The sequence below is a fragment of the Amblyraja radiata genome, chromosome 38, assembly GCF_010909765.2.
Source record: "Amblyraja radiata isolate CabotCenter1 chromosome 38, sAmbRad1.1.pri, whole genome shotgun sequence".
Lineage (NCBI taxonomy): Eukaryota > Metazoa > Chordata > Chondrichthyes > Rajiformes > Rajidae > Amblyraja > Amblyraja radiata.
In genome coordinates, this window is record NC_045993.1 from 827648 (window position 1) to 854291 (window position 26644).

At 49.1% G+C, this 26644-nt stretch overlaps 1 protein-coding gene across 5 annotated transcripts; it reads left to right on the forward strand.

Moving 5' to 3' along the window:
• Positions 1–714: 714 nt before the first annotated feature.
• med25 (mediator complex subunit 25) lies at positions 715–25408 on the forward strand. 5 transcript variants are annotated; one of them, XM_033013435.1, is made up of 20 exons: positions 715–779; positions 4351–4588; positions 5955–6000; positions 7504–7628; positions 8862–8960; positions 9718–9838; positions 12548–12704; positions 13487–13656; positions 14617–14725; positions 15570–15793; positions 16868–16987; positions 18266–18351; positions 19049–19106; positions 20191–20298; positions 21064–21252; positions 21626–21724; positions 23424–23507; positions 23705–23893; positions 24532–24733; positions 25117–25408. In XM_033013435.1, exons 2-20 carry the CDS (start codon positions 4455–4457, stop codon positions 25218–25220), a joined length of 2424 nt encoding a protein of 807 aa, XP_032869326.1. In that variant the 5' UTR covers positions 715–779; positions 4351–4454; the 3' UTR covers positions 25221–25408. The 5 variants fall into 5 exon arrangements, with proteins under 5 accessions (XP_032869326.1, XP_032869330.1, XP_032869327.1 ...); XM_033013439.1 differs by having other exon boundaries at positions 24538–24733; XM_033013436.1 differs by having other exon boundaries at positions 21626–21718; positions 23421–23507.
• Positions 25409–26644: the final 1236 nt, after the last annotated feature.

Genomic DNA, 26644 nt, shown 5'->3' on the forward strand with positions numbered 1-26644 from the left:
ATACACACATGAATAAATAAACTGATAAAGTGCAAATAGCAGAAAGTGGTTATTAATAATCAGAGTTTTGTCCGAGCCAGGTTTAATAGCCTGATGGCTGTGGGGAAGTAGCTATTCCTGTGGGGAAGTTCACTATTTCTCTTGACACTGCCTGCCCTGCCGAGTGCTTACAGCATCTGTTGTTTTTAATCCAGTTTTCCAACACTTGCAGAAGGAAACAAAATGCTGGAGTAACTCAGCGGGACAGGCAGCATCTGTGGAGAGAAGGGGTGGGTGACGTTGCGGGTCGAGACCCTTCTTCAGACACCAACACTTGCATTAGGGTTAATAAAGGTCTCGCTCGACCCGAAACGTCGCCGATCCACATTCTCTCCAGAGATGTTGAACTGACCCGCTGAGTCACTCCAGCATGTTGTGTCTTATCTTCGGTATAAACCAGCAGCTGCAGTTCCTTCCTGCACATTTCTAACACTTGCAGTTGCTGGTGGAGAGACACTAAAGGCTGGAGTAACTCAGCGGGACAGGCAGCATCTGTGGAGAGAAGGAATGGGTGACGTTGCGGGTCGAGACCCTGCTTCAGACTCCAGATGCTGTAAATGTCCGGCAGCAATGGCGGCGGTGGAGGCGCGTCTGTGTGACGTCACGGGAAAGGGCTCTATCTCTTGGCTCTGGCGGGTCACGTGACGTCTGCGCCGTTGAGGGGCGGGGCCACGGGAGAGCGTCATGACGTCGTGCGTGCGTGGGCCTAGTGGCGCGGGCGGCGGGAGCCTCGGGCTGTGGTAAGGAGTTGCTGCCCGCTCGGGGGAAGTGGGGCCGGGGAGTGACGGAGCGGGGGGGGGGGGCGCCCGGGGTGGGGGGTTGGGTGGTCCTGTGCTGCCCCCCCCCTGGTGTTTACACCCCCGCCGCGGGTCACAGACCCCCCCCCCCCCCCCCCGGGTCGAGATGCTGCCTCACGGACCCGGAGACCCGGGTTCGATCCCCACCTCGGCCGCTCTCACACGTGACACCACCAGAATCAGGCCATTCGGCCCATCAAGTCTACACCGCCATTCAATCATGGCTGATCTATCTCTCCCTCCTAACCCCATTCTCCTGCCTTCTCCCCATAACCTCATACACCCGCACTAATCAAGAATCTAACTATCTCTGCTTTAAATATATCCACTGACTTGTGGCCGTCTGTGGCAAACAATTCCACAGATTCACCACCCTCTGGCTAAAGAAATCCCTAATTTCCTTCCTAAAGGAACGTCCTTTAATTCTGAGGCTGTGCCCTCTGGTCCTAGACTCTCCCACTAGTGGAAACATCCTCTCCACATCCACTCTATCCAGGACTTTCACTATTCTGTAAGTTTCAATGAACTGATGTCCTGATATAGGGTTTGTGCAAGTTACAATGCTCCCACTTTCCCCTTTATATAGGATTTTAGGCACTTTCTTTTTTTATTTCTAGAGTAGTATATGTTTTTATAGAGTATGTGTCTTCTGTGTGTCTTTTTAATTTTTAATTTGACTTGACTTGACTCGCTGAACAACCGCACAAGAGTTCCTATGTGTGTAAGCACAAATGGCAAATAAAGTTTTTGACCTTTTTTTTCCTTTTTTTCCCCCATCCTTCTAAACTCTTCTTCCCCCCATGACCCGCGTGGGTTTTCTCCGGCTGCTCCGGGTTCCTCCCACATCCAAAGACGGTTTGTAGTTTTAATTGCTGGACTGCAAATTGTTCCTAGTGTGTAAGATAGTGTTAGTGTGCGGGGATCACTGGTCGGTGCAGACTCAGTGGGCTGAAAGGCCTGTTTCCACACTGGATCACTAAACGAAACTCGGGGAATTGCCCCTGCTATTGTGTGGGACAGCGTAGAACTAGTGTATGGGTGATCAGTGGTCAGCATGGACTTGATGGGCTGAAGGGCCTGTTTCTATGCTGTTGCATTCAAGGAAACTGGTTGTTTTGACAGCTTGAAAGAAGCAGCGATTTAAACCTGTCCCTTGCCTGTCTATGTAGGAAGGAACTGCAGAAGCTGGTTTAAACCGAAGATAGACACAAAATGCTGGAACAACTCAGCGGGTCAGGCAGCATCTCTGGAGAGAAGGAATGGGTGACGTTTCGGGTCGAGACCCTTCTTCGTGTCTGACCCGAAACGTCACCCATTCCTTCTATCCGGAGATGCTGCCTGTCCAGCTGAGTTACTCCTTGCCTGTGTGTGTGACCTGGTGTTCTCTCTCACTGTTCACCAGTTAGACGGGGAAATAAAGTCAAAAACCACCTTTTCACTATTTTGTCTATGAAACCACCCTTTTCACGCTGTGTCTCTTGTAAAGAGACGTTCATGTCTGGTGCACCTCCCATGACCACAGAATATTTCAATGGTTCTTCATTATCACATGCACTGCCATACAGTTTCTCCCCGGCTGTTATCAGGCAACTGAACCATCCTACCACAACTAGAGAGCAGTCCTGAACTACTATCTACCTCATTGGTGACCCTCGGACTATCCTCGACCAGACTTTACTGGCTTTACCTTGCACTAAACGTTATTCCCTTACCCTGTATCTGTACACTATGAATGGCTCGATTGAAATCATGTATTGTCTTTCCGCTGACTGGTTAGCACGCAACAAAAGTTTTTCACTGTACCTCGGTACACGTGACAATAAACTGAACTGAACAGTGAAATTCATTTTCTGCAAGCAGATTGAGTACGAAATGTGTGGATGGAAATAGCCCAAACTATTTCACCTAATGAAATGTTGCAATGTCCCCACTGTTGTGATGTAAGCGCCATTCATGACAGCCAATTTGAGGTTCAAAGGTTATTTTATTGGTCACATACATCTAGGTGTAGTGACATGCTTCTTGCCAATGCAGCACATAAAGAAAGAATACTTGATATAATTATATACAATATATACTTGAATAAAGAAAGAGCACATAATAATAATAATAATAATAATAAATTTTATTTATGGGCGCCTTTCAAGAGTCTCAAGGACACCGTACAAAAATTGAGCATGTAGAGGAAAAACATGTAAGGGGGATGAAATAAATAGTAGAGACATGACTAGTACACAAAGTAAAGACAGAATTCAATACAAAACACAGTATGAGGCAATTAATGCACAGATGAAAAGGGACGGGGACGTGGGGCTAAGGATAGGCAGAGGTGAAGAGATGGGTCTTGAGGCGAGACTGGAAGATGGTGAGGGACACGGAATTGCGGATCAGTTGGGGGAGGGAGTTCCAGAGCCTGGGAGCTGCCCTGGAGAAGGCTCTGTCCCCAAATAAATAAAGAAAGAGACAGTAACACCCATAGTATCAGCCTAGTAGTGATTCATGGTGATGCATTTTTGCATCTATTTGAGTTGAAAGACGGGTTTCATCCTAAAGGCAGTCACGGTGGCGCAGCGGTAGTTAGTGCCTTACAGTGCTTGCAGCGCCAGAGGCCCGGGTTCGATCCCGACTACAGGTGCTGTCTGTACAGAGTTTGCACGTTCTCCCCATGACTGCGTGGGTTTTCTCAGAAATCTTCGGTTTCCTCCCACACTCCAAAAAAGTACAGGTATGTAGGTTAATTGGCTTGTTGTATGTATAAATTGTCCCTAGTGTGTGTAGGGTAGTGTTAATGTGCGGGGATCGCTGGTCGGTGCGGGACTCGGTGGCAGACCTGCGCATTTTTGCCATTTTATTACATTGCTTTCATTGATCAATTTACCTGCATTTAATCCTTGTGTAGACTTTTGTTCACTTTAGACTTGACTTTAGACTTTAGAGATACAGTGCTGACCAGCGACCATCCCGTACACTAACACTATCCTACACACACTAGGGACAATTTACTATTTTTACCGAAGGCAATTAACCTACAAACTTGAGAGCACCCAGAGAAAACCCATGCGGTCACAGGGAGAACGTACAGACTCCATGCAGACAACACCTGAGGTCAGGATCGAACCCGGGTCTCTGGCACTCTGTGGCAGCAACTCTACCTGCTGCACCACCCTGTGGATCAGTCCCCTTTTTGCCCATTAATTTTTCCTGCCTTTTGCTGTATTATCAATCTTTGTGTATTCTCAAATAAAAAACACCCTGCAAGTTGGGCTCTGTGGAAAGGAAACCAAGGCCCTCCACTTCCCGCAGGTGCTGCCTGATCTGCTGAGTGTTCCCATCGTTTTTCTGTTTATGTTTCCAGCTTCTGTATAGTTTTTAATTTCCTTTTTGTTCTTCCCTCCCCTTGCCCCCCTTTTCAGAGATTATTCTCTCAGTTTTGCTGAAAAGGCGGAGGCCCGGAATGTTCACAGTTTCCAGCGTTTGTTGTTTTTATCTAACGTTGTGTCATGTTGTGTTGCAGATTGACCTGGCTGAGGATTTAGCGCTGTTTGACACGCGTACGTTTGCTTGAGCCCCCTGCCTGGGAATGGAAGGAGAGGTTTGGCAGTGACCCGCGGACCAGCAATGGTTGTCCCCCTGAACGACACCCCGTCCCCTTCCAGCATGGTGTCAGACGTGGTGTTTGTCATCGAGGGAACAGCAAACCTAGGGCCGTACTTTGAGTCTCTGCGGAATCATTACATTCTCCCCGCAATTGAGTGAGTATGGATTCCCCCATAAACCGTCAACCCAGGTCAATTGTGAATGAATACTTTATTGTCACAGTGACAAGTCGCAGTGAAACTGTTTGCTTGCAGTCCCATGGTATGCGAATAGTGGCCACATAGAGGGTGCGTATAAGGTTACACAGTATCCCGCGCCAGGCCCCCATTATTCTTCCCACGCCGGCTCCACCTTTGTTCCTTCCCCCGGCAGCGGCGTCCTCACTTCCACGTGTCCGGCCTCGTCCGTCGGTCGGTCAGCGCCATCATTGACCGCCACACCGACCTCTCCGCTATCGCCGCCGGCTCCTCTCCGGACGTGTGGCTCCGGCCGCAGCTTCTCCACGGGCTCATCGTCGGCCACCTAAACCGTTTACTTTAGGTGGAAACAGGCCCTTCTGCCCACTGAGAGAACGCTGACCATCGATCACCCGTTCACACTAGTTCTATCCTATCCCACTTTCGCGTCCACTCCCTACACACTAGGGGCAATTTAGAGGCCAAATAACCTCCAATGAATATACTTTGTGCCTTCTACCACAGTGAAGAATGCTGTGGTGGATGTTTGTGTTAAATTTTTATTGTGTATTGTGTGTTCATTTTTGATTGTACCGTTGCTGGCAAAGGTCATGTCACTGCACTATACTGTGTATGTGATGAATAAATCTGATGTATTGATTGATTGATTGGTTGATTGATTGAATTCTGTGGCCTGTGGGAGGAAACTGGAGCACCTGCAGAAAAGTCCAGGAGCAATCCTGAGGGGTCAGCCACAAATGACCTGTGGCAGGGCAGTGCCTGGTGGGCCCACTGTTGTCTGGGGATGGTGTGGTCTCTAGAGGGAAACATGGTGGAGAACTGTGGGACTGGTAAAGCAACTGGGCTGGGGGGAGGGGGAGGGGAGTGTAAGTATTCAATGCTCATACCACTGGGTGTAAGCTGCCCAAGCGGAATACGAGGTGCCGTTCCTCCAGTTTGCGTGTGGCCTCACTCTGGCAGTGGAGGAGGCCCAGGACAGACAGGTCAGTGTGGGAACGGGTTGTGGGGTAGCAGCTGAGCAGGAAGTGACCTCTCATCTGCAGCTTAGTGCTTCACAGCAAGGCCCAGACAAAGGGAACCTGTTTTCTTTCCCTCTGTGATCACTAATGAAAGATCACAGAGAGTGGAGTCATGCAGAATAAAAGGAGCTGCTTTATCCCTGTGGCAGCGTTGACAAAGAGCTGTTTCATAGCTCCACTCCCTCTGCCGTTCGTTCCTCTCTAGGTCTACAGTTTCCACAACCTGCCCCCAGCCCTTTCAAGATAGACTGAAGAGAATATGAATGGGAACTGCTCGATTAAACTTTCTCTTTTATCTTTTGCAGGTATTTTAATGACGGTCCCCCGGCAGAAACTGATTTTGGAGGCGATGTATGTAATCTTACAAACTCTCTTTATGTTTGAGAATACTCTTTCTAGCTTACAGTGTGCTTTTTAAAAATTAAAAAGGTGGTCCTAATATAGGTGTGAGAGCAAGCCTCTCTCACGATTATCATCCATCCTGTAGATTAACGAACGGTATACAACATGCAGGTAGAAGAGGTTAGTTTAACCTGGCATCATGTTCGGCACGGACATTGTGGGCCGAAGGGCCTGTCCCTGTGCTCTACTCATTAAAGAACATAGAACAGTACAGACACAAAATGCTGGAATAACTCAGCGGGACAGGCAGCATCTCTGGATAGAAGGAATGGGTGACGTTTGAGTTGAGACTCTTCTTCAGTCTGAAGAAGTGTCTCGACCCGAAACATCACCCATTCTATCTACTAGATACTACCTGACCCGCTGAGTTACTCCAGCACTCTGTGAAACGTCACCTATCCATGTTCTCCACAGATGCTGCCTGACCCGCTGAGTTACTCCAGCACTCTGAAACGTCACCTATCCATGTTCTCCAGAGATGCTGCCTGACCCACTGAGTTACTCCAGCACTCTGTGAAACGTCACCTATCCATGTTCTCCACAGATGCTGCCTGACCCACTGAGTTACTCCAGCACTCTGAAACGTCACCTATCCATGTTCTCCAGAGATGCTGCCTGACCCGCTGAGTTACTCTAGAATTTTATGTTTGTCTTTGTGATTTTTCCTTGATTGTAGATCCATGCAGGAATTCTGAAAGAAACACAGATAGTGCTAAAATTGCTCGGCAGGTGGGAAGTGGTTCTGGTGCAGCGTCTGGTGCTGGTGGTTCTGGTGCAGCGTCTGGTGCTGGTGGTTCTGGTGCAGCGTCTGGTGCTGGTGGTTCTGGTGCAGCGTCTGGTGCTGGTGGTTCTGGTGCAGCGTCTGGTGCTGGTGGTTCTGGTGCAGCGTCTGGTGCTGGTGGTTCTGGTGCAGCGTCTGGTGCTGGTGGTTCTGGTGCAGCGTCTGACCTGAAACGTTAACACTTTACTCTCTGCATGTGCTGCCTGACAATCTCTTGTCTTCAGCAGCTTTTATTGATTTAGTCCAAGTCCTGCTGTTGGAGTGACCTGACAACACTCCTTGATTAGTGCGGGTGTCAGGGGTTATGGAGAGACGGCAGGAGAATGGGGTTTGGAGGGAGAGATAGTTCAGCCATTCAGGAAAGAGATGAGGAGAAATGTCTTTAGCCCATGGGCGGTGAATCTGTGGAATTCTTTGCCACAGGAGGCTGTGGAGGTCAAGTCGGATATTTTTAAGGCAGAGATAGATAGATTCTTGATTAGTAGATGGGGTCAGGGGTTATGGGGAGAAGGCAGGAGAATGAGGTTAGGAGGGAGAGATAGATCAGCCATGATTGAATGGCGTAGTAGACTTGATGGGCCGAATGGTCTAACTCTACTGCTATGACTTGTGAGCTTGACTCTGTGGATGAAGTGCGGTGTCACTACTAACTGGGCTCTCTGTCTCCACAGTACGGAGGCACACAGTACAGTTTAGTTGTATTCAACACGGTGGATTGCGCTCCAGAGTCGTACGTGCAGTGTCACGCTCCCACCAGCAGCGCCTACGAATTTGTCACCTGGCTCGACAGTATTCAGTAAGTAATCACCAAACCTGCAGTGCTGGCTGCCGGAGCTTCACCTTCACCGTGGACATTGGTCGCTGGACTGTGGCATTTTAGTTTAGTTTAGAGATACAGCTTGGCTCACCGAGTCCGCACCAACCAGTGGCCCCCGTACATTAACACAATCCTACACACACTAGGGACAATTTACAATCTACAGAAGCCAATTAACCTCCAAACCTGCACGTCTTTGGTGTATGGGAGGAAACAGAGGATCTCGGAGGAAAACCGTGCAGGTCACAGGGAGAATGAACAGAGAGCGCCCGTAGTCAGGATTGAACCCGGGCCTCTGGCGCTGTAAGGTAGTAGCTCTACCGTTTCGCCATCGTGCCTCCCATATTGTGTGGAAGAGCAGAGATGGCCAAGAGGCAATTTCAGGGATGTGAGGAAGTTTGATAGATCCCATGGGGGTGAAAGCGTTTCCACTGGTATTGGTAACCATTCAAGGCAGCAGGGTTTCAGACCAGTGTCTAAAGAAGGGGAGGCAGTACATGAAGCAGTACGGGCTACATTGCGCTGGTAGAGCTGGCAGTGAGAGCAGCTTTGCGTAACTGGAGGGAACTGGTTTTGTGCATGAATGGGAAAGGCTGGGTATTGGGGAAAGGAGGAGGAGGGGAGTGCGACTAATTGTTTGCGTTTCAAAGCAGTACGAGAGTACAGATGGCTTCTATAACGCTGCGAGGCTCTTTGAGTTTTGTATCCAGTGAGTGGCATTCAATTGCAATCCTTGTTGCTGGTGAATGTAGCAACTATATTGTGTACAGTCACGAGCCGGAATGAATGGATCGGCAGTTAAGCAATTTCCTGTCCCATTGCTTGAAGAAAGACACAATGCCATGGACAAGAGATAGTTAGATTTAGCTCTGAGGGCTAAAGGAATCAAGGGATATGGGGAACAAGCAGGGACGGGGTACTGATTTTAAATGATCAGCCATGATCATATTGAATGGCGATGATGGCTCAAAGGGCAGAATGGCCTACACCTATTTTTTTTCTATGTTTCTACGACTGCCGTTACAGCTACCTGAATGCAGGGTGAATATTTGATTACATAGGCAGTGTACTTTACAGCAGTCAGAAGATGGGTCTCGACCCGAAACGTCACCAATTCCTTCTCTCCATCGATGCTGCCTCACCCGCTGAGTTGCTCCAGCATTTTGTGTCTACCTGCTACAGTGGCTAATGCTATCTGTCTTGCATTCACAGGTTCATGGGTGGCGGAGGTGAGAGCTGCAGTCTGATTGCGGAGGGGCTCAGCACAGCACTGCAGCTGTTTGATGACTTCAAGAAAATGCGGGAACAAATGTAAGAGGAATTTATTTTGTTTAGTTTCATCATTTCTGTTTGAAAGACTAAGTTCTCTCGTTCTTGGAGCAGCAGCAGCAGCAGCAGCAGCAGCAGCAGGGGGGGAACCGCATTGAAACGTTACTGAATAGTGAAAGGCCTGGATAGAGTGGATGTGGAGAGGATGTTCCCACTAGTGGGAGAGTCTTGGACCAGAGGGCACAGAATAAAAGGATGTACCTTTTGAAAGGAAAAGAGAAGAAATTTCTTTAGTCAGAGGGTGGTGAATCTGTGGAATTCATTGTCACAGACGGCTGTGGAGGCCAAGTCAATGGATATTTTTAAGGCAGAGATAGATAGATTCTTGATTAGTACGGGTGTCAGGGGTTATGTATTGTATTTATTTACCTTTCCTGGACATCAGTGGAGCTGCACACTAAATCTCGTTGCACTGACGTGCAATGACAATAAAAGATATATTATTATTATTATTATTATTAAGGGGAGAAGGCAGGAGAATGGGGTTAGGAGGGAGAGATAGATCAGCCATGATTGAATGGCGGAGTAGACTTGATGGGCCGAATGGCCTAATTCTGGTCCCGTCATGTGTGAGAGCGTACATTCAGCAGCTGAGGTCGGGATTGAACCCGGGTCTCCGGCGCTGTGAGGCAGCAGTTCGACCCGCTGCGCCACCGTGCTGTACTGTATTGAACACTTGACTGCGGCCCCTGCGAATATCTTAAAGGGCAGTGATTTAAAAATGTCTCTTCTGTTGCAGAGGGCAGACTCGCAAGATCTGTGTTTTGATCTGTAACTCTCCTCCTTACCTCCTGTCGGCTGTGGAGAGCACCACGTACTCTGGCCTGACCACCGACAGACTGGTGCAGATGATCGGGGATGTGAGTGTTAGAAAACATAGAAAATAGGTGCACGAGTCGGCCATTCAGCCCTTCGAGACCAGCACCACCATGCAATATGATCATGGCTGATCATCCACAATCAGTACCCCGTTCCTGCTTTTTCCCCATGTCCCTTGATTCCGTTAACCCTAAGAGCCTAAATCTAACTCTCTCTTGAAAACATCCAGTGAATCGGCCTCCACTGCCTTCTGTGGCAGAGAATTCCACAGATTCACAACTCTCTCGGTGGAGAAGTTTTTCCTCATCTCAGTCCTAAATGGCCTCCCCTTTATTCCTGGTGTGTGTTGTTCACGTTGTGAGTGGTGTTGTCCGGCGGGTGATCGCTGCCGCCCGCGGGTTGGTGTGTCTGATCTAAATTAGGAAGGCGACCTTTAAACGGTTGCGGTGAATAGGTTTTTGTTTACGACATGTGTTCCTTGTTGCTCTTGGTTCATGCCCAAGTTGAAGACTCTGAGCCGTGTTTGATGTTAATGCAGCTGGTGTGAAGAAGCACTGCAGTTGGCCACTCTTGGGCAGACCTGACCCACTGATCACAGATTCTGCAGCCTGAGGCTTTTCCTGGAAACCTTTCTTCTATATTTGTACATGCTCAGTGGTTTAGTTCAGAGACACAGCACGGAAACAGGCCCTTCGGCCCACCCAGTCCACGCAGACCAGCCATCCCCGCACACTAGCACTATCCCACACACACTACGGACAATTTACAATTATACCAAGCCAATTAATCTACAAACCCGCACGCCTTTGGAGTGTGGGAGGAAACCGGAGAACCCGGAGAAAACCCACGCAGGTCACGGGGAAAACGTGCAAGCTCGTACAGACAGCACCCGTAGTCAGGATCGAACCTGGGTCTTTTGCGCTGTGAGGCAGCAGCTCTACCGCTGCCCCACCGTGTCGCCCCTAGTTTAAAAAGAACAAAAAGCAGGAAATCATCCAGATTTTGGATGAAATGAAGGGAGATGCTGGCAATGCTGACATTACCAGTTGTGACCAGCAGGTGGGAGCAGACTTCGTCCTCACATTGATAAGCCTGTGTGAACACACAAGGGAGACTCCAAGCGCTTGTCCCTTGACATCTAACGGTGTTAGCATTGACGAGCACCCCAATATGGAACCACCCCCCCCCCCCAAAGGCTCGGCAGGACCAGGAGGGAGCCACTGGAGATGTTGGCGGGTGAACCAGGGTCACGTCTCCAGTGCCTTCAGGGTGGGCTGCATGAGGCACAAAGATGGCTGGGCCAGGAGAGGAGAGGGACGTTAGTACGCGGGAACTGCTTCAGTACGTCGAGCGCACGGGCTGACCGCACTTTGGAAATGGCACCAAAACATAGCGGCTCCCTCATATAGAAACATAGAAAATAGGTGCAGGAGGAGGCCATTCGGCCCTTCGAGCCAGCACCTCCATTCATTGTGATCATGGCTGATCGTCCCCTATCAGTAACCCGTGCCTGCCTTCTCCCCATATCCCTCGACTCCACTAGCCCCTAGAGCTCTATCTAACTCTCTCTTAAAGCCATTAACTCTCTCTTAAATCCATTAACTCTCTCTTAAATCCATATGTAATATATACAAAAATAATTCCACTATGAGATACATCTGTGAATGATGTACAAGGAATTTGCCTTGGTGCTCCGCCCGTAAGTAACAACACGACATACAGTAACAATTGAGAATATAACATAAAACATTAATACATTAAGAATAAATCATTATAGTTTATGTGGCAGATAAAGCATCACTGGAGCAGAAACCCAACTGAACAGCAACAAAACTGTCGCCATAACAGTCTAAAGAAGGTAGACCTGAAACGTCACCCATTCCTTCGCTCCATAGATGTTGCCTCACCCGCTGAGTTACTCCAGCATTTTTGTCTACATTCGATTGTTCCAGCATCTGCAGTTCTTTCTTAAACAAACTGTTGCCATAACAGGTGTCATGGGGTTTATGCAGAGAAGGCAGGAGAATGGGGTTAGGAGGGAGAGATAGATTAGCCATGATTGAATGGTGGAGTGGACTTGATGGGCCGAATGGCCTAATTCTGCTCCTAGCACGTGACCTGATAAGAGCTGGCTTTAATATTTGGGTGTAATGTGAACCGTGAAGCGTGATCTCAGAACTCATTGTACCCGTCTTGCGTTTCCTCCTTGATTATAAAAAGGGGGGAGCCCTGATCTTCCCCTCCTTGTTCCCCAAAATGTTGTGACTCAGTGCATTGGTTTGGTGAGATCAGATCCTTCATCTCATGTTCCCACTCTCCTCTCTGTGCCCCACCGGTACTCACACCCATCTCTCCCCTTTCCCATCCCCCTTCCACCAATATTCCTTCCTCTGGCTTCACCATTCTCTCCTCTTCTATCCTTATCTCACACTTCTTTTCATCTCCGGCCTTTGTCCAACCGCCTGCCTCTCAACCTCCCCCCTCCTCAGTTTTTTTTGTTTTATTTTAAATTGCTGGGTTTTTTTCCCCTTCTTCCTTCCGCCCACAATATGTAATATGTAAAAGAATATGTGATTATGTTCCATTCTGTTTGTAGTTTGTAGTTTGTTGTTTATTTGTTTTTTTGCACAAATGTCCGCGAGCATTGCCACTTTTCATTTCACTGCACATCTCGTATGTGAATGTGACCAATAAACTTGACTTGACTTGAGGTGAGGATTACTAACACGTTGCCTTGTGTGCTTCTGCAGAGAGGGATCCATTTCTCAGTTGTGTCCCCACGTAAGCTGCCCGCCCTGCGGGTGTTATTTGAGAAGGCAGCTTTGGGCGGCGTTATCGAGACACAGCTGAAGGATTACAGCCAGGACCCTCGCCATATGATCATGATTCGGGGGATCGTGCTCCCAGGTAAGAACCATCACCCTGTGGCCTACGTGGCTTTTCTCCGGCTGCTCCAGTCTGTACTAGTCAGGATTAAATCCAGGTCTCTGGCGCTGTAAGGCAGCAACTCTATCGCTTGGCCACCGTTCCGTATTTGCTGGGAGAAATATTTTACTATTGAGAAAAAACTATATGTATGTCATATGTAATATATGTAATATATGCACTGTATGTCATGTTGTTACTTGTGGGCGGAGCACCAAGGCAAATTCCTTGTATGTGAATACTTGGCCAATAAACTTACTTACTTACTAGTGTAATGAATCATTGCAGATCTGCTCTGCTTCACTGAAAGACTGCACAATGCGGTTATTTTAAGAATGAAACCACTTTCTTCAACTAAACAAGTTGAGTTTAGTTTATTGTCACGTGTACCGAGGTACAGTGAAAAGCTTTTGTTGCGTGCTAACCAGTCAGCGGAAAGACAACACATGATTACACTTGTGTCGTCCAAAGTGTAGAGATACAGGATAAAGGGAATAATGTTTAGTGCAAGGTAAATGAATGAATGAATAAGTATATTGGCCAAGTATTCACATACAAGGAATTTGCCTTGGTGCTCCGCCCGCAAGTGACAACATGACATACAGTGACAGTTAGGAATGACGCATAAAACATTAAACATTCAAGCCAATAAAGTCCGATCAAAGATAGCCTGAGGGTGTTCGATGAGGTTGATGGTAGTTCAGGACAGCTCTGTAGTTGTGGTCGATGGTTCAGTACTCATTGCCCTGCTTTGGTCCTTGCAGGTGGGGGCACAGTAGCGGCCAACACTGTGCCTCAGAAGCCCATCCCTCCACAACCGCCGATGCAGCCGCAACCGAGCCTGTTGTCCAGCCAGTCGCAGGCTTCACAACAATCGCAGTCTCAGCCTCCGTCACAGCCCCAGGCAATGCCTTCCATCTCACAGCCATACCAGGTAGATGGGGTCTGCTGCTTCTTCCCCACCTTACCCCACATAGCACCCGGAGCGACCAGCCGCTGTCAGGCTGAGACATGATCGGCCTGCAGTAGCCGCCCGCCCACTCCCTCTGCCCAACTGGGGGTTTATGATGGAACCGAACCTCTCCTCACTGCGACACGTGGCTGCTGTAGCGGCTCGCCTTGTAACCACTGGGGGCTGCGTCTCTTCAGCCCGCTGCCATCGACATAACGGGCCTGGTCACCATGGGGCTCCCTCCCCTCGCCCCTGCTGTTGCTAATGTCGAGTATGTCAGTGCCTCGGGGGAAGAAGGGTGGGGGGTGGGCAGAGCGATGGGAGAGGGAGGAGGAGGTGGTGGTGACGGTGGAGTGGGGAACGGACAACGCCACCGCCCAAAGCAAAAAGCAGCGGCAGATGCGAGGGGAGGGAGCCCCATGGTGACCCAGTGCGTGCTGTCAGTGGCGCTACAACGTGAACCGCAACAACAGTCGTGTTAACCGGACCATGTGGTGGGTGGAGGGGGGGGGGGGCTTGTTGGCGCAGCTGGCGAGGTGTGGGTGGGCCGGGGGGCCGGGGGCCGGTGCGAGCTGGGGGCTGGAACGGCAGAGGAAGACAAGTTCTTGATTGAAAGGTTCTTTATTAGTCACGTACACCAATTGGTGGTAGTGAAATGCAGATTGCCATTGCAGCACATAAAAAAGAATACAACATAACAGAAATAAGGAAATGTAAACATAAAAACATCCCCCCCACAATGTTTGCCATTATGAGAGAAGGCACAAATCCAGTCCACATCCCCATGTCCACCCATAGTCGGGCCTATTAGAACGGGTGTCAAGGGTTATGGGGAGAAGGCAGGAAAATGGGATTGGGAGATCAGCTATGATTGAATGGCAGCGTGGACTGGATGGGCCGAATGGCCCAATCTACTGCTATAACTTGTGCCCTTGCCTGCAGGGACCGGTGGCCACGGGCTCGCTAGCCGGGGCGCAGGCTGCCGCTCAGATCGCCCTGGAAACGGCAACCAACCAGGCAAAGGCTGCCGTCGTCCCAGCAACTAATCGATGTAAGATCGAAGCTCTGACCTCCTGTGGTCAGCAGCAGAAACTGTAGATATTGGCAGATTGGTGATTAGTTACGGGTGTCAGAGGCTATGGGGGGAAGGCAGGAGAATGGGGTTAGGATAACCTCATGTATGAGAACCTATATGAGAGATAGATCAGCCATGATTGACTTTCAGTTTATTGTCACGTGTAGCGAGGTACAGTGAAGCGCTTCTGTTGCGTGATAGCCAGTCAGCGGAAAGACAATACGTGATTTAGAAGATTGAGGGGGGATCTTATAGAAACTTACAAAATCCTTAAGGGGTTGGACAGGCTAGATGCAGGAAGATTGTTCCCGATGTTGGCGAAGTCCAGAACAAGGGGCCACACTTTAAGGATAAGAGGGAAGTCTTTTAGGACCGGGATGAAAAAACATTTTTCACACAGAGAGTGGTGAATCTCTGGAATTCTCTGCCACAGAAGGTAGTTGAGGCCAGTTCATTGGCTATATTTAAGAGGGAGTTAGATGTGGCCCTTGTGGCTAAAGGGATCAGGGGGTATGGAGAGAAGGCAGGTACAGGATACTGAGTTGGATGATCAGCCATGATCATATTGAATGGCGGTGCAGGCTCGAAGGGCCGAATGGCCTCCTCCTGCACCTATTTTCTATGTTTCTATTACAATCGAGCCATTCACAGCGTAAGGTACACAATAAGGGAATAACGTTTAGTGCATGGTGATCAAGATAGTCGGCGAGTGTCCAGTGAGGTAGATAGTAGTTCAGCACTGCTCTCTAGTTGTGGTGGGATGGTTCAGTTGCCTGATAACAGCCGGCAAGACACTGCTAACCTGTACATTTTCCCACAGTTCCTGCTGTCAACCAGATCGCTCCGGCATCCGGCGCTGGGGCCATGATCAGCCAGGCGAGCTCGCAGACACTAGCGCCCAGCCCCGTGGCCAGTTTGGCCAAAGTCATCCCATCCAACACGTCCTTGATGACGGCGGCGGCAGCGGTGGCCCAGTCCGGCCTGGTCTCCACGGTAACCACCGGCATCCCACAGACCACGCCGCAGGCCCCACCGCAGTCCCTGGTGGGTAGCACGAAAACCCGACAATTCTGCCGCCTTCACAACTCAAATGTTGCTTTTCTCAGTAGAAATATATCCAGCAGATGCAGTTCCTCTTCCTAGAGTTGCTGCCTCACAGCGCCAGAGACCCGGGTTCCATCCTGGCTACGGGTGCTGTCTGTGTAGAGTGTGCACGTTCTCCCCGTGACCAGCGTGTGGGTTTTCTCCAGTTTCCTCCCATACTCCACAGTCGTGGAGGCTCAAGAGAGAGTCGAGTATTTTAGAAACATTTAAACTAGGTGCAGGAGTAGGCCATTCGGCCCTTCCAGCCAGCACCGCCATTCAATGTGATTATGGCTGATCATCTAGAATCAGTACCCCGTTCCCGCCTTCTCCCCATATCCCTTGATTCTGTTAGCCCTAAGAACTAAATCTAACTCTCTCTTGAAAACATCCAGTGAATCAGCCTCCACTGCCTTCTGTGGCAGAGAATCCCACAGATTCACAACTGGGTGAAAAAGTTTTTCCTCATCTCAGTCCTATTCTATTGTCATACGTTCCAGACAAAACAGTGAAATTCTTACTCTTTTTAGATTAATTGGCTTCGGTAAAACATGTAAATTGTCCTGAGAATATGGGGTGATCGCTGGTCGGCGCAGACTGTGTGGGTCGAAGGGCCTATTTCCGCGCTGTATCTCTAAACTAAACTGAAATACACTGTACCATCAAAACGATATGTTGTGTTGCAGTGTATCATTGGCCCTCGTGCTTCCTGCAGCACTCACTAAGTGTTTGAGAGGCTGCTACAGAGGGCCCTAGACTGCACCACTGTGCCGTCCACTGTAACTTTGGGATGAGATGGGAGAAACTGTATCACATCTGTGTACTAGCTCATCCATGAAGGATATTTGTCTACATTAGGGTCAAGGTATACATACAAGACAGACACACATAGCTGGAGTAACTCAGCGGGACAGGCAGCATCTCTGGAGAGAAGGAATGGGTGACGTTTCGAGTCGACATGAGTAAGGGCAAATCAGAGGAATTTGGTGCCAGTGGCTAAATAATTGATCCTATATATTTTTTTTCTTGGAACAGACTGTGGGTGTTGGAACAAGCTCTGGCAATGTGTGTGGAGTAACTGTTGCTCCCACTCCCCCCCCTGGCTCAGTGGCCAACAAAATCCTGGCTTGGAATGGGGTCCTGGAGTGGCAGGAGGTAAGATGATGACGTCTTGTGCTACTGATGTGACCTTAAGACACAGGAGCTGAATTTGGCCATTTGGCCCATCAACTCTGCTCCGCCATTCTATCGTGGCTGATCTGTGGTGCAAAATTAAACGAGAAAGTCTGTCTGCTTTTACACCTAACTGTATTGCCTTAGGAAAAGAAGATAAGGCACAGTGCTGGAGTAATTCAGCGGGTCAGGCAGCATCTCTGGAGAACATGAATAGGTAATGTTTCCAGTAAGAACTCCTTCTGAAGAAGGGTCTCGATCCGAAACATCAGTATCCACGCTCTCCAGAGATGCTGCCTGACCTGCTGAGTTACTCCAGCACTCTGTGTCTTTGTTTTTTTTTGTAAACCAGCATCTGCAGTTTCTGCTTGTTTCTAAGGTAGACAAAAATGCTGGAGAAACTTAGCGGGAGAGGCAACATCTATGTTTCGGGTTGAGACCCAAAACATCACCTATTCCTTCACTCCATAGATGCTGCCTCACCCGCTGAGTTTCTCCAGCATTTTTGTCTACCTTTGATTTTTCCAGCATCTGCAGTTCTTTCTTAAACTGCTTGTTCCTATAATGGGTTATGGCGTGTTGTGTAGTGTGTGGCGATCCAAATGCATCGACATTAATCTGACCCTGAACCACCCCATCAAAGGATTTCAAAAAGAAAAATATATATAATGTTCCAGTCATATACGCCTGCACAACCATGTTGTGTTTTGGGGAAGTTATTTATGCTATTCCTTAAAAATATCTCGGCTCACAAGTTATAGGAGTAGAATTAGGCCATTCGGCCCATCGAGTCCACTCCGCCATTCAATCATGGCTGATCTCTGCCTCCTAATCCTATTTTCCTGCCTTCTCCCCATAACCCTTGACACCCGTTCTAATCAAGAACTTGTCTATCTCTGCCTTAAAAATATCTACTGACTTGGCCTCCACAGCCCTCTGTGGCGATGTTCCACAGATTAACTACCCTCTGACTAAAGAAGTTCCTCCTCATCTCTTTTAGGGCGTTATTTTAGGAAGGAGATGAGGAGAAACATGTTTAGTCAGAGGGTGGTGAATCTGTTCCTATTCCTTATGACCTTATGACCGCCTTTCTAAAAGAGTGTCCTGTAACTCTCCCACCAGTAGAAACATCCTTTCCACATCCACTCTATGCCTTTCATTATTCTGTAAGGTCTTGTGGCGTGTGTGTTATGATACGTGGTTGTTGGGCTTTGTGGCCTTCTGGGTTGCCCACACTGACTGACTTTCTTTTTGACTCAGAAACCCAAGCCTTCACCGGCAGACATGAATGCGAAACTCACTCGTTCACTCCCGTGCCAGGTGTATGTGAATCCAGGAGAGAACCTGTAAGTGTGCCAGTTGACAGAAACTGTTGCTGTGTTGTTATTTAAGGGCCTGTCCCACTTGCGCGATATTTTTTGGCGACTGCCGGCACCCGCCATGGTCGCAGCAGGTCGCCGAAAATTTTCAACGTGTTAAAATCTAACGGCGACCAGAAAAAGGTACAACTCTGGGCGACTACTCACGACCATGCAGGCGTCACCCCGGGTCTGTGCCGACCAGCGATCCCCGTACGCTAACACTATCCTACACACACTAGGGACAAATGTTAATATTTTATTTTTCAATATTAAAATTTAATTTTTAATATTAATATAATTTTAATATTTAATATCTTAATTTTTAATATTTACCAAGCCAATTAACTTACAAACCTGTACGTCTTTGGAATGTGGGAGGAAACTGAAGATCACAGAGGAAACCCACGCGGGTCACGGGGAGAACGTACAAACTCCGTACAGACAGCACCCGTAGTCGGGATGGAACCCGGGTCTTTGGCGCTGTGAGGCAGCAGCTCTACCCACTGCCCCGCCGTGCCCACCCACGGTACACACATTGGCACACGTTTTGGTCCACATCTTTGATCAAACAACAATCCTGAATCACCGTGAAAGCATCAGCAATGAATGTCATTGTTCCCTTCCTGGTGTATACGATACGACAACTAAACTCTCAAACTGTTCCATCTGAACTGTTTCACAGGAAGACAGACCAATGGCCTCAGAAACTCATCATGCAGCTTATCCCACAGCAGCTGCTGGTAAGTCAAGAGTTTTATTTATTTGTATTTGAATTGGCTGTTTATTGTAAGGATCTGACTTGGAGTGCTGTGTTTATGTAGTGTGGAGCGGGCAGTTAATGAACAGGAGTTGAAGGAGAGGCTTATTGATGTTATTCCTCTGGCCCGATGTATCGCACTCTGGGTCAGTTCTCAACCTGTCTCTTTCAGACTCCCACATGTAGCTAATATGTGCTGGCTCTGGAGAGGCTCCAGAGGAGGTTGACAAAAATGATTCCAGAATGAGTGGGTTAGCATATGATGAGTGTTTGACTGCACTGGGCCGTTACTCGCTGGAGTTTAGAAGGTTGAGGGGGGACCTCATTGAAAGTTACAGAATAATGAAAGGCCTGGATAGAGTGGATGTGGAGAGGATGTTTCCACTGGTGGGAGAATCTAGGACCAGAGGTCACAGCTTCAGAACTAAAGGGTGCTCTTTTAGAAAGGAGGTGAGGAGGAACTTCTTTAGTCAGAGGGTGCTGAATCTGTGGAACTCATTGCCACAGAGGGCTGTGGAGGCCAAGTCAGTGGATATTTTTAAGGCGGAGACAAATTCTTGATTGGAATGGGTGTCAAGAGTTATGGGGAGAAGGCAGGAAAATAGGATTAGGAGGCAGTGATTAGCCATGATTGAGTGGCGGAGTGGACTCACAGTGCTGGAGTAACTCAGCAGGTCAGGCTGCATCTCTGGAGGAAAGGAAGAGGTGATGTTTCGGGTCGAGACCCTTCTTCACTTGGATAAAGTAATGAGAGTGGGATAACCTACTAGTGTGAACAGGTGATTGATGAGCCAATGGGCCTATCTATGCTGTATCTTTAAATTAATCTTGCAATCCACTTATGCTGCTGTACCCTTGAGATTGTCCATCAATCTTTGAATCCACCCCGAAAACCAGATAGTTTATTCCCTTGTCAGTGGCTCATTAGGACTTGTCAATGCACCTCACTCCACATTGTGTTGTAAAGAAACTCTGATGGTTTAGTTGTGGACAGCATTTACAGGGGGGCAGGGACAGAGCACAGATGTTATTCATTCTTCTTGCTGTTCTTCTCCACCAATGTCCAGACAACTCTCGGACATCTGTTCCGCAATTCTCGAATGGTCCAGTTCCAGTTCACCAACAAGGATTTGGAATCGTTGAAGGGGCTTTACCGAATCATGGCCAATGGATTTGTGAGTACCTGAATCCCCGCACCTGAATCACTCGCACCTGAATCACTCGCACCTGAATCCCTCGCACCTGAATCCCTCGCACCTGAATCACTCGCACCTGAATCACTCGCACCTGAATCACTCGCACCTGAATCACTCGCACCTGAATCACTCGCACCTGAATCACTCGCACCTGAATCACTCGCACCTGAATCACTCGCACCTGAATCACTCGCACCTGAATCCCTCGCACCTGCACCATTCACACCTGAATCCCTCGCACCTGAATCACTCGCACCTGAATCACTCACACCTGAATCACTCACACCTGAATCCCTCGCTCTGAGGCGCTGGAGTGACACATGAATCATTAATTCTGTTTCTTTTCCTGTCCTGATCTGATGAGCATTTCCAGCATATAATCTCTAGCATGTATCTCTAAAGGGTAAATTATAGTCCAATTGCCTATAATATTTTAGATTCAAATTTTTATGTTCAAAGAATTGTGAATGATGCATGTAGTAGGCCCTGTCTATTTTAGATGTGACTTTTTCATAGATAGTAAAGGTTTAGAGGGATATGGGCCAAACTCAGGCAGGTGGGACTGGTGTAGACGGGGCACCTTGGTCAGCATGAGCAAGCTGGGCCGAAGGGCCTGATCCCATGCTGTATGACCGACTCTGTACCCATTGCAGACAAGAATCCTGAGAGGCTTAAGTGGGGAATGTTTGCGAATAGTTCGGTTGCAGTTTGTCAGATGTAATGCTCGGTCCCTGTACTCTGCAGGCAGGCTGCGTTCACTTCCCGCACAGCGCACCGTGCGAGGTCCGGGTCCTCATGCTGCTCTACTCCTCCAAGAAGAAAATCTTCATGGGCCTGATTCCCAATGACCAGAGCGGTTTTGTGAACGGCATCCGTCTGGTCATCACCAACCACAAGAAAGCCCAACAGCAGAAAATTGAGCAGCAGAGAAGCGTGAGTCTTCCCGCTAGAAATCACTGGTGACTACAGCATCTTCCACTGTGTGTGTGACACCCTGGCATTGGGGCAGAGAAGGGCAGGGAGGGAGGGACTTGAAGCACCTCTGGTAAACAATAGTGCTGTAGAAACTCAGCGGGTGCAGCAGCATCTATGGATCTATCCTTCGCTCCATAGATGCTGCTGCACCCGCTGAGTTTCTCCAGCATTTTTGTCTACCTTCGATTTTCCAGCATCTGCAGTTCCTTCTTAAACACTTTGAAGCACCATGTTGGTTAAGGACGGAAGGGAACTTGTGCCCCGGATACCGTGGGTCCACTACACCCTTGGTGACTGGTGTCTGTATCACCGTGCTCCTTTGTATTTGCAGCAGCTGGGAGGATCGCAGCCGATGGCAGCCGGGCCCATCCCCAATGTAGGGTTCATGCAGAAGCCCCCTGGAGCCATGCCTGTGCAGCAGCAGCAGCAGGTATGATGCGTGGCACAGAACTACAACACCAATGACAGGCATAGAGTGCTGGACTGACAGATACAGACACACACAGGTGTAGTGGAGTAACTCAGTGACACACACAGACACACACAGGTGTAGTGGAGTAACTCAGTGACACACACAGAGTGTTGGAGTAACTCAGTGACACACACAGACACACACAGGTGTAGTGGAGTAACTCAGTGACACACACAGACACACACAGGTGTAGTGGAGTAACTCAGTGACACACACAGACACACACAGGTGTAGTGGAGTAACTCAGTGACACACACAGAGTGTTGGAGTAACTCAGTGACACACACAGACACACACAGGTGTAGTGGAGTAACTCAGTGACACACACAGAGTGTTGGAGTAACTCAGTGACACACACAGGTGTGGTGGAGTAACTCAGTGACACACACAGACACACACAGGTGTAGTGGAGTAACTCAGTGACACACACAGAGTGTTGGAGTAACTCAGTGACACACACAGGTGTGGTGGAGTAACTCAGTGACACACACAGAGTGTTGGAGTAACTCAGTGACACACACAGACACACACAGGTGTAGTGGAGTAACTCAGTGACACACACAGAGTGTTGGAGTAACTCAGTGACACACACAGACACACACAGGTGTAGTGGAGTAACTCAGTGACACACACAGACACACACAGGTGTAGTGGAGTAACTCAGTGACACACACAGAGTGTTGGAGTAACTCAGTGACACACACAGACACACACAGGTGTCGTGGAGTAACTCAGTGACACACACAGAGTGTTGGAGTAACTCAGTGACACACACAGACACACACAGGTGTAGTGGAGTAACTCAGTGACACACACAGAGTGTTGGAGTAACTCAGTGACACACACAGGTGTAGTGGAGTAACTCAGTGACACACACATACACACACAGGTGTAGTGGAGTAACTCAGTGACACACACAGAGTGTTGGAGTAACTCAGTGACACACACAGACACACACAGGTGTAGTGGAGTAACTCAGTGACACACACAGAGTGCTCTAGAGAAAAGGAATAGAAGATGTTTCGAGGTCTGAAGGATCCCAACCCGAAACGTCACCTATTTGTCTCCAGTGATGCTGCCTGACCCGCTGAATTAGCTTGTTCAGTCCTATTATAATTTGATATGTTTATAATATTAAATTGTAAAAGCTTAAATGAGGCATATTGGTGGGCAGGGATGAGTTGGGCTGAGCTCTCTGTCTCCACATCCACACGGGGCACCAAGCACCCTCTCGCCTTGCTGAACGTCAGCTGATAAAACCTTTCCCCTTTCTCCGCACTTGCCCGCCCCAGCCACGAGTCTAGTGAGCACCTACACTGCCCCACTGCGTGTTGTCCTCTTTCCTTAATAAGAATGAATGAATAGGTTTATTGGCCAAGTATTCACATACAAGGAATTTGCCTTGGTGCTCCGCCCGCAAGTGACAACATGACATAGAGTGACAGTTGGGAATGACACATAAAACATCAAGCATTAATAATAAATAAGGTGCTTGATTATGCCCATTAATTACATGAATGTGTTCATCATATAACTCTGAAAATACCTTTCCCCTTTGCACTCTGTAACATTTGCTGTTACATATGTTTTATTTCTGCGCTGTGTGACTCTCTTCCCCACCTCCCTCCCTCCCTCCCTCCCTCCCTACACCATTCAGATGCCGGGTCAGTCAGTGGCAACGTCCATTCCACAGGTTCACACGGTCACCACGTTGGACGATCAGCAACGGCAGCAGAATCTGGTGAGCACCCGAACCCTGACTTTCTTTGTACGTTGCGTGTGTCATCTGGGACATCGTCTCCTGGAATGTGGCATCCTGTTCCACTGTGGGCCGAAGGGCCTGTTCCTGTGCTGTACTAATCTACAGTGTGCGTGCAGTCAGTCGCTCGTGTGTTTGTGTTTCACTGACGTTGACTTTCCTCTGCCCTGCACAAACAGCAGCAGCAGATGCAGCTGAGAGTGCAGCAGCAGCAGCAGCAGCAGCAGCAGCAGGCAGCCACGCAGCAGCAGTCCAGCGGTCCTCCTCCCAACCAGCCCGCAGCAACGCAACAGGCCGGCACCCTGCTGCGCCCGCCCAACCCCGGCGCAAACCCACAGCTACGCAGCCTGCTGCTGAGTCAGCAGACAGTGAGTACCGCCAGCAACACACACGCACGTACACACACACTCACGTACACACACACTCATGTACACACACACACGTACACACACACTCACATACACACACGCACGTACACACACTCACGTACACACACGCACGTACACACACACACACACACGTACACACACTCACATACGCACACGCACATACACACACTCGCGTCCACACACGCACGTACACACACACTCACGTAAACACACACACTCGCGTACACACACGCACGCACATACACAAATTGCAGCCAAAATCACCAACCTTGTTAGGTTACTCGATTTCCCTTGCTGTCTGAATACTTTTGGTCCTGACTTAAAGCATCACCTATCCAGTAACTCAGCGGGTCAGGCAGCATCTCTGGAGAACATGGATAGGTGACGTTTCGGAAGTCTGAAAAAGATTTGAGTCTTGAGGCGTTTTGAGTCAGAAGAAGATCCCGCCCTAAAACGATCTCCTCGCCTATCCATGTTCTCCACAGATGCTGCCTGACCCGCTGAGTTACTCCAGCACTCTGTGTCCTTTGTTGACAACCAGCCTGTGCGGGTCCTTGTTCCTCTGTGAATGTTTCCACGTTGGGTACGATGTGCACTGACTCTTGTTTCTCTGGCAGTCACAGAGTGGAGGACCACAGCCTGGGCAGCCCATGCATCACATCCAGCAACAAGCCTCCCAGATGATGCCTCACCAGTCCATGGGGCAGCCCATGCCACACCACCCCCAAGGGCAGCAGCTGCAGATGCCAGGGCAACAGCTAATGCACCAAGGTGGGCAGCCCTGGGGCAACCAGATGGCACAGCGACCACCGCTACAAGGTAGGGCATCCACATCTGCTGTGGATTGTAGATAGACACAACATGTTGGAGTAACAGGCAGTATATCTGGAGAGAAGGAACGGGTAGATACTTGTGGTCACTGACATGGGGCATAGGGATGGGGTGGGAGACTGGACATGATCTTATGAAGAGTGCGACGAGCTTTGTGAACCCTTTGTGTGGAAAAGAACTGCAGATGCCGGTTTATACCTAAGAAAAATACAGAACGCCCAACTCCAGTACAGAGTCTGTTGAGTTTCACCCACGCTCCTCTGGGGAGGTCAGACCCGGGATAGCTTTTATCTGGTGATTGTGGATACAAGACTGTAAATGGACTGAGGGCTGCGATATATAAATCTTACATTGTAACTTTAAATCTGCAGGCCAAATGATGATGAGCGCAGGCCCACGCGGACCTGTACCTCCGGCTGGGATGCAGCAAGGGACCAGCTTGTTGGAGGAAGAAATCCTCATGGACCTCATCTGAGATCTCCCTCCCTCCCTCCCTCCCAGAGACTGACCTCTCGTCTCACCAGGGGCGGTTGTGTGAGGCTCGCAAGGCCTTGTGTACAGTAGGACCATGGGGTGCCCCCAAAGCGCATTCTCCTTCGACTTGGCTTCCACCAACCAGCGGACAGTGTTTGGGAACTGGCTGAGTCTGTGTCTCTGACTTTTTTTAAAAAGTACTTCTCAGTAAATTGAAGGGAATCGAATAGATTGGTCGAGCCAGTCCATTTGAAAGGACGTGTAGACCCATATCTCACCTGTCATTTTTTTGGTTCTGATTATATCTTTTTTTCCTCGATCTGCGTGGAGCCGACGGCTGCAGTTTTATTTAAGGTGTTTGGGTTTTCTCTGCAAAGCAGCCAACAAGGTTTACCGTTGTCACTGAATCAGCGAGTGTGAAGAGATGCATCATGTAACTGCTCTCATGGGTCACGCCATTCAGAAGCACAACAATAATGGCCAGTGGCCATCCCGCGCCCAGTCCCACTGCCCACCCACAACAATAATGGCCAGTGGCCATCCCGCGCCCAGTCCCACTGCCCACCCACAACAATAATGGCCAGTGGCCATCCCGCGCCCAGTCCCACTGCCCACCCACAACAATAATGGCCAGTGGCCATCCCGCGCCCAGTCCCACTGCCCACCCACAACAATAATGGCCAGTGGCCATCCCGCGCCCAGTCCTCACTGCCCACCCACAACAATAATGGCCAGTGGCCATCCCGCGCCCAGTCCCCACTGCCCACCCACAACAATAATGGCCAGTGGTCATCCAGCGCCCAGTCCCACAGCCCACCCACAACAATAATGGCCAGTGGCCATCCAGCGCCCAGTCCCACTGCCCACCCACAACAACACTTGTAAATATTAAATAAAAGCTGCAGTTAAAACAGAAAATTATGTCAATGTCGACTCCGGAACTGCAGATGCTGGATTAGAAGTCTGAAAAAGATTTGAGTCTTGAGGCGTTTTGAGTCAGAAGAAGTCCCGCTCTGAAACGATCTCCTCGCCTATCCATGTTCTCCACAGATGCTGCCTGACCCGCTGAGTTACTCCAGCACTCTGTGAAACGTCACCTATCCATGTTCTCCACAGATGCTGCCTGACCCGCTGAGTTACTCCAGCACTCTGTGAAACGTCACCTATCCATGTTTTCCACAGATGCTGCCTGACCCGCTGAGTTACTCCAGCACTTGGTGTCTTTGTAAAATGATGTCAATCTCCTGCTTTCAGTTGAGAAGTTTTCCCCTGCATCATGGAGAGGTTGAAGTGTTGTAGCTGAGGTTCAGACTGAGAAACACACTGGGGAAGGATGGGCAGTCAGTTTATGGTCAAGACTTTGGAGAAAGAATTGGAGACACTCGATGCATCATTTGTTCGGAGTCTCGCGGCTCGATGTTTTTT

Excerpts from the sequence above, each read along its gene's own strand:
- med25 (XM_033013435.1), top strand. The coding sequence starts at position 4,455 with ATGGTTGTCCCCCTGAACGACACCCCGTCCCCTTCCAGCATGGTGTCA. Across the intron at positions 9,839-12,547 it reads TGGTGCAGATGATCGGGGAT|AGAGGGATCCATTTCTCAGT; the intron begins GTGAGTGTTAGA and ends GTGCTTCTGCAG. Across the intron at positions 21,253-21,625 it reads AAATTGAGCAGCAGAGAAGC|CAGCTGGGAGGATCGCAGCC; the intron begins GTGAGTCTTCCC and ends TTGTATTTGCAG.